At 41.4% G+C, this 18,232-nt stretch overlaps 1 protein-coding gene across 1 annotated transcript; it reads left to right on the top strand.

The window, feature by feature from the left end:
- Positions 1-504: 504 nt before the first annotated feature.
- Positions 505-15,932, top strand: LOC307255962 (USP6 N-terminal-like protein). Its single transcript, XM_080034797.1, has 14 exons — positions 505-614; positions 4,026-4,099; positions 6,981-7,066; positions 7,187-7,226; positions 7,391-7,471; positions 8,314-8,421; positions 9,399-9,508; positions 10,579-10,627; positions 11,246-11,366; positions 11,611-11,705; positions 11,858-11,923; positions 12,951-13,050; positions 13,510-13,662; positions 14,604-15,932. The coding sequence occupies exons 2-14, from the start codon at positions 4,034-4,036 to the stop codon at positions 15,209-15,211; spliced, it is 1,683 nt and encodes a 560-aa protein (XP_079890923.1). The 5' UTR covers positions 505-614; positions 4,026-4,033; the 3' UTR covers positions 15,212-15,932.
- The last annotated feature ends 2,300 nt before the right edge of the window (positions 15,933-18,232 follow it).

An 18,232-nucleotide genomic window follows, 5' to 3' on the forward strand; every position in this document is an offset into this window, starting at 1 on the left:
AGCTGGGAAAAGTGTTTGTTTATGAAGATCATGTGCTATGATTGAAATGACAACTAGGCTATATGAAGTACCTTGATGTGTCATTGAAAATCCTGTTTAAATGCCACCAGATAAGGTAAAATCTCTGTTTGTGCTGTGCCGATCGGAGCAGTAGCGTGTGTCTCCAGCAGATGGCGGCAGGAGAAAGCCCCCATCAGCCTCCGTATTGTCGCGTGAAGTGTCGGGAGGCAGCTGCTCCTTCTGGAGGTCCTGTGTCTTTAAGGCCCGATCTCACAGCTCTCTCACACACACACGGCTGACTGGTGCCACGCTGCGGCGCCTGCTCAGTGCGCCCCCACCGTTGCTGCTTGGATCGTGGACCGGGAGATCCTCTGCTCTGTCCCATACGTCTGCGGCACCCTGTGTGTGTGTGTGTGTGTGTGTGTGTGTGTGTGTGTGTGTGAGAGAGAGTGTGTGTACGCTGTCTGATGGTAACCTATGGATTGACGGAGGCAGGCTTTTGTTGTCAGCCCGGTGGTTTGTTCTGCTGGAGCTGCACTTTCACCGGAGAATGCCCAGAGGAGCTGGAGCTGTGTTCCTGCACGGATAGCGTAGAACTACACAGGAGAAACACGGTAGTAATAACCGCTTTATATATTTTTCCTTTTAGGCCTATTTGAGCGTTTTTTTCCCCGCTATTGTTTATTATTCTCGTTAGAATGAAAGCATCTGGCGTGAGGCTGCAGCGTCGTTCTAATAAATCACGGTGTCACGGCTCATTCTCACCGCAGACTGAGATGTTTGTTTACCAACATTACAATTACACTTTGAGCTGTCATTTAGGTCCGGATCTCAGTCAAATGTGTCCATAGGCTACCGTCGGCATGGCTACGAAATCAGCATCCTCCAGCTTTCATGGCCGTAGTAGCGTAGGTAGGCTATTATGTGTTCCTGTGATGGGAACAGTGAAGGCGACAGAAAGCAGAGCTCAGGCCTGCTGTGGAGCTGCTACTGAAATAACACACTGGAGTTGTGAAACATTAGCCTATTTCTTGAATGGCATTCACTGCAGCTGATGTTGATTTGTATAGGCTCGGTGGTAGAAAGTGTAATAATTGTTGTAGAAAGCTCATATTAGGCCTACAACTTGTCTGCAAATGTGCTCAGCAAAGAACAAAAAATAAAGGCTACTACCAGTCAATACTTTCTATGCATTCTAGATTGAAGCATTTTTTATTTATTTTTGCTAAGTGAAAAAAGAAAATATGGTGTCATTTTTTAAAATTGTGATTACAAATTTAACATGACGTGAGCAAACCTTTACAGGTAGACCTATTAGACAACATTACACAAAAAATGGTGCTGCCCTCAATCTCTTGTTTTGGTCAGCATTCTCAGTTCACTGTGATGGGAGACTGGGAAGCAACAAAAATTACATTTGGAAAGCTGCAACCAGAGAATTGTGTTTTTGTCCTACCACATATTGAACAATCAGGTCATGATTTCAGCCTACAAGATTATTAAAAATGCTGTTAAATACTAGGTTTAATTGGAGACCCTTTGTGTTAAAGCAAAGGTTGGTGGTCTCAAGTCAATCTAAGTGTTTTTTTAAATGATTGCATTGGGACAACTCCCAATAGTTTGTTTGCCCTATAAGTGTAAGCTATGTGTTAGTCTACCTGTGCCTGTGCACTCTATCGTTTCATTAAACAGGTCAGAAGTCCTAGTAAATGGGCCTTAAGATAGCCAAGACTCCTATCAAACTTTGAGTGAACATCTAGTGGACAACTTCCCCATGTGTTAGATTAGAATTTAGAATTGGGTATTTGGTTATTATTATTGGTAAAAATACATTTTATGGTAGGAGGTCCCACTCAAATATCTGACTCAAGCCCCAAACCCCAAGTCTCCATGTAATGTAGTGGGTTTAATAAACAGCAGGGTCATTTAGTTTGTACATAAACAGCCAGTGTCCTTGGGCAGGTAGAGTGAAGAGTTGCTGTCCAGTCTTTCTGCTCTCCCCCGGTTTTGGCCTGGAACCTTCTTCCTGGGACTCCTGCCAGAGCTCCACTACTGTGATTTAGTGTGCTGACCACATGCAGCCGCTGCCATATGCTTCAGATGACAGCTCATATTTAAGCTTTAACCTTTCTACACAAAGCTCTGCAGGGGCGCAGCACAACACGGTTGGATTCGACTTTGTTCTTATCGAACAGTTTTACAAAAAATCATGATGCATTAAATCTTGGATGACGGACTTCCCGGACGGAAATCCAGTGAGTGTTTGAAATACCTCAAGTCTCTGTGTGAATATCTTAAAAATGTCCAGATCCAAATTTCTCAGTGACCTGTAGACATTCTGATTCTTATTTAAATATGGTGCATACAACTCAAGGTGGAAAAGAGTCTCTGAAATACAGGAGCATTTAAACCATCATGGGACACAAAAACTGTACACTAAAAAGTTAACTTATTTTTGGGTGAGATTCCTGAATGCTTTTTAAATGGAAAATGATGGTAGAAAAACAGTAAATTTGTCAAATTATTTGTTATTTGTACTGTATATCTGGTCTGGTGTGGTAAGGAGGCTCACCTTAGCAAAGACGATAGCTGACTGAAGGTGCAGGTGATGACGCCACCATCATATTCACTTTGCTTTAACTGTTTCATAGACCGTATGGCAGACAGGCAGACAGACCATCTTCCACCTCACTGAATTATTCAACCTGGTTAACCCACATTCAGACTCACAGTCTGGGTCACAGTCTGGACCTGAGGCTCTTGTACACTGTCCTAGATGAAACCCTGTGGAATTTGTCATCGATCAAAACAGGCACATCGTCAACGAAATGATGATTTTTGGCATTAGAGGAGAAACTTCTCAATGTCAATATATAAAGTTTACTCTGTATGAATGAATCGCACCCACAACTCCAAAACCATATGCTGTCTATGGAGTTAACAACCATTAAACCAACAAAGGAACCATCAGTGTCTTCATAGGACCACACTGCTATACTTTCATGCTTTGGGATTTACCAAAACACCAGACCAATGCAAATGAAAAGTGAACCCATAACTCGTCTTTTAGTATGCTCAGAACGCACAGTCCTTTGTTCCCACTGTATGCCGTGAATAACAGACTTTCATTGCATAATCCCGCCTTGGAGATATTCCTAATCCAGATGGTTTGCGTGTCCCGTTGCGTGTCCGGATTACCACTCCGGGTCCCGCCACTGGTGTAGATCCGTAGCGGAATTAAATCCCTCGCAGCTTTGTTTGGAGATGATTAAGCGGCAAATGTCCGGCTCCAGCTTGGATCGCGTGCATTGTTACAAAATACACAAAAGAGGCCCTCAGTCAAAGTTATGATATCATATCCCACAGTGCCATATCGTACCATGCCTTACAATAAGTTATACTACAGCATTGTATGACCAGCTAGCGGAAAACTTCTCTACCAAACAGGCTATCGCCACTTCTCTGTAAACTCTGGGATTAGAACAACCCTTGCACTGGCCCAGTTAGCATGTTTCAAAAACCCAGAGCCAGTCTCAACTTCTAAAAGCTTAATTTAAACCCATTCAGACTGACTAGATGGGACACACTCCAAATGAAGTGCCTAATTAGTCACTGAAAGAAACAAAGAGGTTCTACATTTAGCCACAGTGCACAATAATTGAACAGTTTTTCTAAAACTCTGACCTGACACAGTACACTATTCAACAGCCTTATTAGAACATATTGCGTACCTTAGCATCTACTTTGTTCCTCTAATTGCAGATGTATATTTGAGCAAATGCCTGTTTCTTTAGTGTTAACTCCATGAAGAAGAAATTGCCCCAATGAATAGGCTACTGAAGTCATTACAAGCAAAGTTTGCTCTCCGTTCCATGCTGTTGGGTTGGAGGCCATCAGCCACCCACATCTATCAGCTGTGCTTTTATTGTTCTGAGTCACTTTGAGTTGTTGTTGTTGTTGTTGTTGTTGTTGTTATTATGCTGCAGCTCATATAGTTATTCCCTCCTTCCTTCCTCTCTCTGCAGATATTGACATGAAGAAAGACATTGAGACTCTTATAGCAGAGGAACGTGCTGATATCATCTTGAAATATGCTACGGTGAGTTTTGCTTCTGACACACTGAACAGTCTCTCTGTCTTTTTATTTGGTCCGGATGCGTCATGTCGCATACTTCAAAAACAGAACACAGATGTATTTGAAGCAGTTGGATACCGTACATGCACTATACTTATTTAAAAATACTCTGAGGAACTTCCCGTTTGTGTTCATTCTGCACCCCCTTTGGACAAAAGTGGTAGTCTTTTTACTACGCCAGCTGTTGTTCCTGGATGAGCGTACCCATGACAAAGGCATTAAGAAAAACTATATAAATATTATTTTCACTGATGGTATATGTGTTGCTACATTATCTCCTGTGGTATGTTTTGTGTGTGTTGTTATTCCGTAGGATGAAGAGTTCACACGTGGTTGATTCTGTGGTTAAAGAAAGCAACATTCATGCTGAGGACGAAAGCGTGAATTCAGATGTGTGTTGTGTGGTTTGTGTCTGGTGCATTTCTGCATGTGAGGAAAACAATGCACTTTGAATGTATGTGTGTGTGTGGGCGGTGTGGGGGGTGGGTGTGAATATGCCCCCAAAGTGCTTTGATAACATGTTTGGTAATAATAACATGTTGTTGTCTGTTGTGTGATGTGATTTGAGGAATGAAATATTGATTCGACTGAAAGTGAAACTAATATTTAAAGAAATATTCTCTTGAACTGACTCATCTTGGTTAATAAAAAAAAATGGAAACGATTAAATATGCCACCATTTCTTTTCCCAATGACTACTCCAATCAATGATCAAATTATCTTTTCCCAGGACAATCAGGATAGGCCTATATAATGCAGGATAGATACACATTTTCAAAAAAAAACTATGATCCTCAAGATGTCTGTCACTGTAGTATTGGATGCGTTGGAGTTGAGCAGGGGAGGGCGGACATGGAGATGGTGGCAGCCCAGAGGTTAAAATTAGCTCAGCAGTTTGAAGCAGAGGGGTGGCTGAGTGAGTGGGCGGGGGGTTGTTGTGTGAAAGGGGTTTGCCCTGTCTAGCCATAGCAACAGCAGCCGTGACACACTGTGCAGCGATTGACTTGACACTGACCTCCGGGGTAGGCTGGCTAAAGTCCTGGTAGTTGGGGTTTTCAGTAGCGGTTTCCGGCCACAGTACACTGTACAGTATACAGCTTAGTCAGTGCGGAGATGTAGAGCAGGGCTGGAAAAGATCACAAAGGTCTACTGTATGCTCCAAGCTATCCTTACTTCACCTCTTTTGCCCTGACACATCACTGGCTCCCTATTATTCAGATGAAAGGCCACAGTGCATAATATGTTTTGACTGAATCTCCCGTTCTCCTCTTGAACACACGCATTAGAAAGAAATACATTCTTGTCAGTTCGAAAGTGAAACTGAATAGTGAATATATTTCTTCATCTATGTTGTTGGACTGGATCTTTGCTTTTTCTTGAGCTTTTTTTCAATACGTCATTTTTTACATACAAAACATGTTAAAGGCTTGGACTACAACACTGTGCATGTGTTTTGACGTCTATCATACACAACTTATATGTTGACATTTGATGACAGACACCGAGGCTTGAAACCCAGCCCGGGGAGCCATTCAATCCCATAGAGAAACATCTGAGTTTGAAACCGAAGCCGAAAGTTTTAACTTATTAAAAACGACACTTTGATGTCCTACAAGTTAATTCTGGTCTTTGAAATCATCTGTCCTATATCAGCAGAACAACATATCTAAATAATAAATATGCATGACGCCTCTGATCTCCTTAACGCTCCAAACAACCCCTCAGTGAGAAAGTATTTTTAGTCCTCTCACTTTGGTGACGCTGACATCACATCAGCAGTGCCTCCGAGGCTCAGAGTGCCAACTCAACCACGAAGAAGCCGTACCGTTTGTGTGTGTGTGTGTGTGTGTGTGTGTGTGTGTGTGTGTGTGTGTGTGTGTGTGTGTGTGTGTGTGTGTGTGTGTGTGTGTGTGTGTGTGTGTGTGCATGCGTGCATACTGACCCTCTCTCCCCTCACTGTGAGCAGGCGGCTGATTGGCTGCCTTCCAGACATGCAGCCAACCACCCAGCCGCAGCGTTATTCAGAGCGAAGTGAGAAGCCTCTCCACTGTAGGCAGCAGACTGTTGGAGGATTAGTTCCCTTCCTGTTATGTCAACACTGGGACCAGATTGTAGTCTAAATGGATTTTCCATGATACACACATCACTTCTAAACTTTGAGCGGGGTTAATGCAGATTCTGAGATATGTCTGGGTTGGACTGTTTCACTGTACGTGGTTACTTGCTTAAGGACACTTTTCAGTGTCTGAGTTTGTGTGTGCATGTTTTGTGCAGCCTTGCCAGTGTATGTGCATGCAAATGCATATGTGTCATTGAAATTCCTATCACAGTGTAGCCACTCTAGGAGCGTAGGCCCATAGGGGGGCATTGTCAGTTGTTTGGTCATTCCACAACTTTGGCCAATTTATCTTGACTACTATTGACTGGATTGCCATGCATTTTGGGTCAGACATTCATTGCGAGGATGAATCCAATCCTTCTTTGTATCTCGTGAACATTTACAATACAATGATTCATGACAAGACTGCTCTAAAACTATGACCAATTTCCCATCAACAGACAAATTATAAATAGGTAATCATTGTGAAGTAAGTTAGCCCGCTATCTGCATTTAGCATTATTGTCAAAATGTTACATAGCCTTAACAAAGGGATAACATAAGTACACATGCCCATTGTACATAACCTCAATATTTAGCATGCTAACACTAAGCTCAAAGTACAACTGAGCCTAAGTTAAACTAAGGCTGAAAAGGGTCATTTGAGCACAATATAAATGTACTGTGTGCTTACCTACTTTCTGTTTGTATCTAAAAGTATGTTTATTTGTGTGTTTGTGTCTGCAGGGCCGGCAGGGTGGGGTGGAGATTGACCCCTGGGAAGATGCTGACTACAATATCTATAAAGTCATTGACCGCTTTGGCTTCATGCAGTAAGTCTGATCTTTTTATTCTTTTAACATTAATGCATTAGTTAACTTACAGTTTGCAAAGCTATGGAGTGATCATTGTTACGTTTTACCCTGATATTTTTTTTCTTTATTTTTATTCAGCGAGGAGGAACTGCCAGCCCCGACTGTACATGAAGAAAAGGTAAAGAAAGAAATGCCACAGAGCTCAAGATCTAAGAGCCACATTGCTGATTCATAACAGCTTGTGTTTGTCTTTGTCCACTATGAGCGGACTGCACTTAAAGTAGCAAGAAAGTGCTGGTTGTCAGTCGTGCACATGTTCACCAGCTCCTGTCTCCTTCATAGCGGAAGCAGCTGGAGATAGAGAGAGCAGAGAAGTGGCTGAAGATGGTGAAGAAGTGGGATAAATATAAGAACAGCGAGCGGGTGAGTAACACAGCCCACACACGCCAGACTGAAAACATGCTCTATTATTTTTTCATTTCAAAATTACTTCTTGTTGCTGAAGATTTAAGACAAATTGCAAGCAAGTATGTTAAGTGGGCGCTGGCCTCTATGTGGTCGACAAGACTTGTGTAACCGCGAGCTCACAGAATGAATCACCACAATGTTGAATTCCAAAAAAACTGTTTACTGTTGTGATAAACTGAGTTCCCACATGCTTACTCGCTCTGAATAACTAGATCAGAGCTTTTTAAGTAATCCCTAAAATATGAGTCAAACTAAGATGTTTGGCGAGGGAAAATCATCACTGGGCTAACTGCGCAGTTGTGTTCCTAAAGATGTTCCTCAGAATAAGAATCTGAAGACCAAGAAGATACAGTAGACAGGCTTTCTCTGTGTTTGCCCAAGCATAGCTCACAAATATTTGGGTAATTTGCGTGTAAGTAAGAAACCACTAAAAAGGTCTCATATCAGGACGTTTTAAACCCATCTAACCTATTCAGGTAAACAAACCACTGTGATAATTCCTTGATTACTTGAACCCTTTCTGCACACATTCATGCAAAACCTGCTTTACTTTGAGTGGCCTTGTGTCTGAATTGTGCTATATAAATAAACTTGCCTTGCCTTGCCTTGCCTTTAATCTATGCCCACTGAATGTTTGAAATGAAAAAAAAAAAAAACGTTTAGCTTTGTCCCTGTGAATGTTCTCGTAGGTGGACTGTTGGCGGTTAAACTTTCCGGTGACTCACACTCCACAGCCACTGTCTGTCTTTTTTTTAATTTACCTGGTTTTCAAGTTTTCCTCTGCTCTCTGCTGTCAGATGGTGAAACGGGTTTACAAGGGCATTCCCCTGCAGCTCAGAGGCCGGGCCTGGGCACTGATGCTGGACGTGGAGAAGAATAAGAAGGAAAACGAAGGCAAATATGAGGTATGCATATACTATGTGTGACTTGTTGGACGATAGGTATCAAGAAATATTAACACAAATATGTAAAACGTGTATTTTAGGTAATTTAGTACACAGCATTTCTATAATAGGCTCTCACACAAGTTTTATTTTTTTTAACTGTAAAACACCACACTCACAACTATTTTACAATAACATCCGAGGGGTCCGTGTTGAGATTTGTTTTTCAGTTGTTTCATTTTAAAAAAAATAACCACAGGTCAGTGTATTGTTATCAGATTTTATTTTACTCCAATATCGATTATACATATTTTATTTCCAGTTTAAATGTTAAAGTCATATATTTGTGGAAAAACTCTTGTTGGCCGTCTTTCCTGTAGTCAGCTAAGGCTTAAGTATTATTTAATGTCAAGCTTGCCTGGCAGATGGCAAACTCATCTCTGCCTGAAATGACATGCATTTATCCTCTCAGGCCTCACAACCGTCCGTACTTTACACCCAGCCACATTAACAATACTTACGCCTAAGGATAGACGAGGGCTTTTAACCAAAGTGGATTGGATTAGGTTGGTGAGGGGACAACAAACAGATGGAATTGTAATGGAGATATGTAGATTATTAAATCAACCACTTTAGAAAAATATATTTTGTAAACATTGTGGCATATTATTCATAGTATGGATTGAAAAAAAGTAAAAGAATGAAAATATTGAACTGCATCAGTTTATTACCCATTCACGAAAATAGTCAAATTATTTGAAGTAATAGTAAAAAAAAATGTTTGATGTGTAAAGATACAGAAAGGAAATATATGAAGACTAAGCATTTCTGGAAAGTGATCTTAGGTATTGATTTTTAAACAGATAATTTCTTCTATCAATGTTCACTATTTGAACTGCTTACCTTTTAACCTGTTTTTTTCTTGTCAGTCATTAGAACACTTTTCTTAGCTACGTGTCCGGTCCTCGTTTATGACTACGCTCTTTGTTTCCTCTCAGAGAATGAAGGAGCAGGCCAGAGTGTACTCGGCTGAGATCAAACAGATTGACCTGGACATCAACAGGACCTTTCGAAAACATATCATGTTCATGGACCGCTTTGGAGTCAAGTACGTTTCACAGTGTTCACATGCAGCGCATTTTAATTCCCATATCTCCATCTGTAATTGATTCTACCATTAGGGTGAGCAGTTCTGACTCACTTTTATGAAAACCTTTATTTTCAACCTTTCCTCGATTGCTCTGTTTTGTCAACAGAAAGGTTCGAGTTATAACGTAACAGAAATTCAAATACAGCAGATTAATGACCACAGGTTGTGGAATGACATGGTGGGTTGTCCGCATACTATTGGCCACATTGTGCAATTTTGGGATGTTTGTTTCCAGGTTGCATATTTCATCAGTTTTCTTATGCGCTGGTTAAAAAAACATATACACTGTGGTAGAAACCTAGATGTTTGACCTCCATGGGAACTGGTGGGTGAGTGGTAGAGGTGGGCATGCTGTGTTCTGGGTGGGGTTGGGTATGTGTGGAACCCGATCCAGTCACAGAGTGATGATGTCACTGACAGTTTAATGGACCGCAGACCTGTTCGGGAGCGGCAGTGGAAAAGTCTGGGGCCGCAGAAGAACGTTTCAATATTTAACAGGAGTTCATAAGTCCTGCAAAAAGTGAAGCTTTTATAGTGATAGTGTGGAGAGCAGTGTAAGTGCTGTAGAGCTGGGTTCTCTTAGATGGTGTTATGTGTTTTGTGTTGTGTTGTTTCTGTGTTTTCCTCTCCTATTTTTTTTGTGTGTTTTCTCTTCTTCTTTGATAGAATTCCCACTCAGTCACTGTGTTTCAGTCAGAGAGTTGGTCTGTTTGTAAAGCCAGTCCAGTGCAGAGTGAGAATCGCAGTATCTCCTGCTGTATCTGACACTTATTCACTATTTGTCAATACACAGGGAATCCTATATAGAAGACTGTATACCAGCTTCCATTGTGCACATGTTTTAGGTTGCGTTGGGAAATGATATACTTTTATATATTCACTAATACTTAGAATGCATCTCTCTAGACGTGGACAATCCTGAAAAATGGCAGGTAGTATAGCCTGATGGGCACAAATTATTGTCAAGAATTGACAGTGAATACGCATTTTCTCCCCTTCTCTTTCTTTGGATCCTTTCCTCTCTACAGACAGCAGTCTCTTTTCCATGTTCTTTCTGCATATTCAGTCTACAACACAGTAAGTGGCTGTTTTTCCATCATCACGTGAAACACTTAAAATACTGGTTTAACTCAGTTTAACTGATAAGGATCTGGAATTTCCTTTTCTTGCACAGCAAAGCCAAAACTTTTTTTTTTCCCCTATTAGAGATTCAGTCCATACTGCCACAGTGTTTTTATGATATGAAAAGCCTGCTGATAAAATGTATCTGATAACCAGACTGCTCCCAGAAGCTGCCGCCCACAACTTTGTTTTCATGCAGCACTTTTACCTCTGGGCTTCTACCGAATGTAACATTAACTGAAAATGTCGGAGCAAAGGTGGATTAACAACATCAGTAAAGCAAAAGCAAAAAAAACACACTCATGTGTTTTGCTAACGTTAGCATCACCCTATGCTACAGTACGTACATGGTGGTACAGAATCATTCAGGAGTAACACATCATAGTTGTTTTGCTACAGTGCCTCTTCTGCAGATTGATGGTTGTCCACTCTGTAGGCCTACGTTTAAATTTGATGAGATTTCTACTAGCTAATGGTCCTGTGCCACTGTGCGCCAAAACAAAAAAAGCCAGGCCAATTCAGGAGTATAAAGGTCCTGCCGCAGTCTTTTTCATTTTGTCCCATTGCCTGCAGGAAGTGAGCTACTGCCAGGGGATGAGTCAGATCGCCGCCCTGCTGCTCATGTACATGAACGAGGAAGACGCCTTCTGGGCCCTGTCACAGCTGCTGACCAATCACAAACACGGCATGCATGGTGAGACCTCACAGCAAAACTGACCTGAACATGAAATTAAAAATCTGACTCTTTTTTTTAAAGATTAAGTGCTGCTAAGAAAAAATCTAATGCTTGTTGGAGTTGCCTTCCCCTCTGTTTGACCACTGGTGCAGATGGTGCCGATTACAGTCTGTGTGCTGCTTGTCCAGCGTGATTTGGTCTTTAGTATTTAGTGGGATTAAAAAAGGGGCCCTCTCTGCTCTCTCCTTTCCTCCTCTTTAAGGATTGTTTGTTCCCGGGTTCCCCAAACTTCAGCGATTCCAGGCACATCATGACCAGATTATTTCCAAACTCATCCCCAAGCTGAAGAAACATCTGGTGAGTTTCACGACAGAAAATGAGGCGCGAGGAAACATTCTTAATGTGATTTCCATGCAGTTTGACACCTTCCTGACACTTCCTGATTCTCTCTCTCTCTCTCTCTCTCTCTCTCTCCTCTCTTGTTCTCTCTATCTTTATCCCCCTTCCAGGACCGAGAGCAGATGTCTGCGGGGATTTACAGCACTAAATGGTTCCTACAGTGTTTTATTGACAGGGTAAGGAGCCTGTTCTTCATCCACCTCCTATCACACTCTGTATCTCGTCCTTCCAGTTAATAACAAATTACATCACATTGAAGGCAACAACAATTGGACTGAAGCCCAGAGCAGCTTGTCAGGCCTGTCATCTTATTTAATTATCTCATTATCGGGAGATAACGATGCTTAACTCACAAAGGCTTTACCTGACTGCTGTATTTACCGGAGAGCTACACAAAGCCTTATATTTCTGCCTGTCAAGTAGCTTTTAAAGTAACCTTTAATTAAAGTAAAGTTTCATATTTTGATCATTACTTCATTTTGAAATTTCCATTTATCAAACGGATGCATTTATGTGTAAATAAGTGTCAGTTTGGTTCCAGTGAACCAGTTACATTACGCCTGTGATTCAAATAATATCCAGATCATGAAAACATGCTGAAAAAGATGTCCTCAGAAAAAATCCAGGAGGAGAATTCATTGTCAGTTTGCATAACATATCTGTGTAGAGAGTCAACATTAGCAAGAAGCGACTTCTGCCTACAGGCACTTCCTCAACCAAAAGTTTCACACTAGTGGCCAGACTATTTGAGTGACAGGAGACCTCTGGAATGTGATTGCCAAGATTACTTCCAAAACATTTTTTGTCAGTTTTTTAAGGATAATTTTACGTGATTTCAGCATAAAAAAAATCCCTGGTGATATTTGAGGTCTGGGACATCCATTGCATTAGAATAGAGCATTAAGAGCTGTTAAGCTAAACTGCTATTAGTCTCTCCTCCGTGCATGTGCCCACAATCCTGTGGTTGGGGGTCTGGCAGGAGTGGGCCGCTGTCAGCACTTCTCCTACCCGCTGAGCTGCTCTGCTCGGAGGGGCCTGTGGGCCTCTGAGGTCTGGGACACAACCAAACAAACCTCCTGACTCCGGCCAGGAAGAGAGCTGCAGATATATACTGTACGTCAAACTGCAGCCATAAATTCATTCAAGCGACAGTGAGACGGTGACGCTTGTGTTTTTGTTTTGTTTTTTTGTGTCATTTTGCAGACTCCGTTCACGCTGACCCTTCGCCTGTGGGACATTTTCATCCTGGAGGGAGACAGGATTCTCACTGCCATGTCTTACACCATCCTGAGGATATACAAGAGTAAGCAGATGACTGACAGACAGTTCACCACATTCAGATAAATAATTTTCTACTCCAGCTGTTGGTTGAAAGTTAACTCCACTAAAGGGTTTAGAAGCACTAGCAAATACGCTTGCCCCTTTTTAATTTGTCGGAATTGTTCCTTAAAAAAACTATTTTAGGATTAAAATCGGAAATTGTCGGATTTAAAATATTGCAATTGAAAGTGAGTACTTGAACTAGCCTTTTGTAATCAACACTTGTATTACACCAATATTCTGTAACATGGAAACATTTTAGTCGCTTCCAAAAAGTATTTAGATTCTATACTCACATTTCATTCATACACCGCAGATTGTTTGTATGGCTTTAACATTCAAAGTTGTGTGTGTGTGTGTGTGTGTGTGTGTGTGTGTGTGTGTGTGTGTGTGTGTGTGTGTGTGTGTGTGTGTGTGTGTGTGTGTGTGTGTGTGCATGCAGAGCGCCTGTTGAAGATGTCTCTGGAGGATCTCAGAGAGTTCCTTCAGGAGCGGATCGCCGAGACGTTCTTTAACAGCGATGACGTCATCATCGAGCAGCTTCAGCTCTCCATGACTGAACTGAGGAAAATGAAACTGGACCGTCCTCCTCCAGGTAAACACAGCTGCACCAACACTCTTCAATATTGTCTCAACTACAAAAGCCCATGCTTTATGTTCTTTTTTTTTTAGATTATTTTTGGGGCATTTTTATGGTTTTATTAGACAGTTTGTAGAGACAGAGATGAAATTAGGGCTGGGTATCGTCAAGGACTTCGCGATACGATACGTATCACGATACACTGGTCACGGTACGATATATTGCGTATCTTGATATATCACGATATATTGCGATATTCCATAAACAAGTTGCCTTGTCAAACATAACAGCACAATATATTGATAATTGCACAGACAAATGAAGTCAAAACTATTTCATTCACAACTTCCTTTACTATTTTTCTTCTTTTTTTTTGGTTTTGGCAAATGATCAAGTTAACATCAAAATAACAAATCCAATTCACTCTTGTACTAACTGTACAGGACACACTCAAAATGAAAACACATCGGTGTGCTTTTCTGACACAGTGAATCTTAAGTATTCTTATAAACAAAATTGATCTAACTTCAATAGTCAGTATCCTAGAGGCTCAGGCCTGACAGCAGACCTGGGTTTGAATCTGACCCATGGTTGTTCTCTGCATTTCATTCCCTCTCTGCCCCATTTCATATATGTCTCTCTGCACTGTCAATAAGGCCTTGAAAAGCAAAAAATAAAATAAAAATAAATAAGAAATTAATTTAAAAAATACTGATATCGCAAAACTAAGTATCGCGATATATCGCCATATCGATTTTTTGACACAGCCCTAGATGAAATGGGGCACAGAGGGGAATGACATGCAGAGAATGACCACAGACCGGATTCGAACCTGTGGTCTGCTGCTTCTGAGGACTGAGCCTCTGTGGGCTGGCACTCAAACCACTACATCACAAGTGCCCCCCAGTGCTTTATATTCTTGACATTTTGTTTTATGCACCTGTTTATGTTCCCAGGGAAACCCGAGGAGTTGCCTCGTAAGCCATTGGGCCAGGAGCTGCCCGTGCTGTTGAGTCCGGTCTATCCCTCTAGTGGGAAGCCGTCCTCAGCCAAAGCCGGTCTGAGCCTCCACATCATCTCCCAGCAGCCTGACTCCATTTCCCCAGACCAGAGCCCTTCCAAGGACCCCAGGGAGCTCTATGCTGCTGAAGAGGACGCTCCACTTCCTTCTCCAGACCCTGTCATCATTCACAGCCAGGCCCCTCTCACTCCCGAAGACTCCCCGCTAATGGGGCCTCCACCTTACCGGCCCCCGGAGAGCCAAGCATTCATCACAGCAGAATGTCCCTTACCACAAGATCAGGGAAAGAATGAGATGCAGCCACAGGTCACAGGTGCACTATTCTCTACAGCCTCCACAGAGAACTTCTCGGAGCCCAACGCCCAGGTGTCCTTAGCAGCTTCAGGCCTGGCTCTGTCCCCAGAGGAGATGACTGAAGACAGTTACCTGGCCCAGCTGATGGAGCAGGCCTCCGCGCTGGTCACCAACATCAATCTCAACCAGGACTCCAGTGAAACATCAGAGGCATCTCAAGCTCAGGACATTTCATTGAATGAACACTGATTTATTGATGTTCGTCCCTCTGCCTTTATTGGATTATGTGTCTGTGGCTCTGAACAGGTTCTGTAGAGGTCAGTTTAGGCAGTTAACAGTTTGGGGACAGAGGTTTTTGACTAATGTTTTGATAAAGAACTACGGGAGTATGGATGTTAAATCAGATTATCAATGTCAAGCAATAATTGCTTAACAGATGTGTTATCAGTTTCAGGACCAATATTAATGTTGGTCATTTTAAGAAGTAGTGTAATGACTCTTAAGAGGCCAATTTACTCATCAAGGTATTTAAAAGTGTTTTGACGGGAGGCAACAGTGTGACTGTTGTCCAGCTCAGCAGGTACAGTATGTAGGTATAGAGATCAAAGGCATGTGGCTGTCCGGCGTAGTCTGTATTTATTCACAGAATCCAGAGTAAAAAACTAAAAGTTAAACCAGTGCTACCTCTAGGTATAGGACTTACTTGCAGCATGTTGAAGGCAATTAACACCACGTTATTTATTTTATTTGTAGAGGCAAAGGTGATGTGGGCAAAATGATTAAGCCAAAATTATAGATAGACATAAGTTAAATCAACATCAGTAAGCCATCTGCACAGTAGGCTTTAAGTGAACATTGGCAAGCCTCTCACATGGTCTAAATAATTAATCTTTCTAAAAAACTGAAAGGTCAGAAAATTTGACTCAGCTGCTCGGTGAAATTAGCCAAGTCAGCCCTATCCAATCAAATTGGTTTACGATGCCTATGCTGGTGCTGCATCTTGCCTGTGTTGTGCAGTATTATTCATTGATTCATATCGGGGCTGGATGTGTTCTTTTGTATTCCACAAGAGTTCAGTCACAGAAACCTTTGGTCAAAATGCTATCTTTTAATGAACAAGTTAAACACCTCTAAAGCTCTCCCACATATCAGCTGAGATAGGAGCGATTTCCTCGCTGAAGAAAACTGATAAAATGCTGTTACCCCTAAAGGCCCAGAAATAGCACCACTTATCGGACACTTGATAAATGTGGACCCACTTTATCTTCTGTGGCTCTGGAGGACCTTAGTCGAGCGTAATAGCAATTACTTTGTTGTCTCGACTTAAAGTTGGAGACTTCAACAGAAAGTCTGGGTAACAGACTGGGGATGTGTAGTTTAAAACATGTAGGTTTGTATTGACAGGGAGGGTCTGATGAAAGATGCTTTTCAGTTGCATTATGGGAAGTGTAGAATCTGGTATTCTTTCTGAGCTAGACACACACTATGGACAAAATGTGTCTTAATTTTGTTTTTTAATTTGACTCAAATGTAATCAAAGAGGAGGAAAAACTTAGGAAAATAAGGAGACAGTGACACACTGACTGACTGACGTCCCATGCCGAAAAGGAATGAGACAGAATGCGAAGGTCTCTGAGGCATCACCCTTTACAATGAAATATTTTTTTTTTTGTAGTTTTGTAACGTTTCTTCTGAGAACAAAATGCTGCTCAGTCAGCCTTTTGTAAAATGTTTTGCTAGCAGAGTTACCGGTTTATTTTTTGTACTAATGTCTTGATGCCTTATTTGGATCAGCTTCAGTTCTTCTGTGGACATTGTTGACGTTAAACTCTTCGAACACAGCACGGGGACAAAAACAATAAGTAACTTTCATGTGTTGGACTGAACACAAAACCTCTGAAATGGTGAGCTGGCTCACTTTGATGACGATTGTACACATTGAAACCTATTGAGCTTATTATAAATCAGTATTGTTTTGTCCTAGTAGAAAGGCGTCCTGGGATTCGATTACCACTCTTGTGCTCATCTTTTTCAACTGGAATATTTGCTGCATTTCTGTTGAGTTCCTTGAAGTCGCCTTTGTTTTGTAACCTTACAGAGGACGATATGGATTTAGACGTGTCCGATTGCGTTAACATTGTGCTTAGAAATGTACAGTATTGTAGAATCAGTAGGACAGAAGAGTTAGAACCAGTTTTCCCATCTGAGGGTAGAAAGCCCTTTTCTTCAGCTCTGTGCTTAGAAATAGTGAGAGTCTGACACCTTGTGGTTGGTTTAGGTTAAGCATGTCTATATCTAGATCCAGCCCACATGAATAATAAAATGCTGTAGAAAGAGTTTTGAATGTTGATTCATCAAAATGAGACAATTAAGATTAAAAATACTTAAAAAGTATTGCAATGTATTGCTGCCTTTTGGAATATTGTGAATACGTTCTGGCTTTTTAGGGAAAACTGTCTGTAATTCAATGCTTCAAGTCCAGCTCATCTAAACATGTTGTGAACTTGTGACTAACTGTACATTTATCAGATTAGCCAAATTTGTTGGTCGTTGTTTCCCCCTAGTGTCTTTAAATGACATGAAATATCAAGGCAATTCCAAAGCTTTTAAACTAAGTGTTTAATTATTGGCTACAGATTTGTTGTGCATTTAAAATTGACTGCACTTTTTGTAAGGAGATTGAAGAAAGTGATTAAACCACGGAGATGAAACAATACAATACTTTTATCTTCCTTGATCTTTTGTGTGTCTCCTTTGTCTTTGTGCCTGACTTTGTCTGCAAGGAAGGAGTGGGATCATGTATTGAAACGTAGTAAGCTTGCTTGCAAATTCATTTCTAAAACAATAAAGGTTGACATAAAATAATATAAAACATATTACTGGACCTTCAAATTGCAGATGGAGAATCTTAATCTTACAATAATAATTTGCTTTGAAAACCAAGAAACCTAACCAGAGGTCTCGTATTCAGGCTCAAGTTCTGCAGCCAGTAATATTGACTGTATGGTTGGATTCTAATGTAACAAGTGCTGTGGCCTCAGGGAGGCGCTCTAGTGCAGTAGCAAACTCACCTGTGTTATTACTGGAGGCTGGGTCTGATTGGTCTGACCGTGTTTTTACCCCCCCATACCCCCTTTATATGTTGGTTAGTTGTGTGGACCAGCAGGACAGTCTCCTGCAGATGTCTTTCTTTGTAGTAGTGAGATCAACAACATCAAATTTGAAAGTTGGATTGAATGGAAAACTTGTGGTTTGTTCTCCACTGTGTGT

The sequence above is a fragment of the Ammodytes marinus genome, assembly GCF_949987685.1.
Source record: "Ammodytes marinus genome assembly, chromosome: 1".
Lineage (NCBI taxonomy): Eukaryota > Metazoa > Chordata > Actinopteri > Uranoscopiformes > Ammodytidae > Ammodytes > Ammodytes marinus.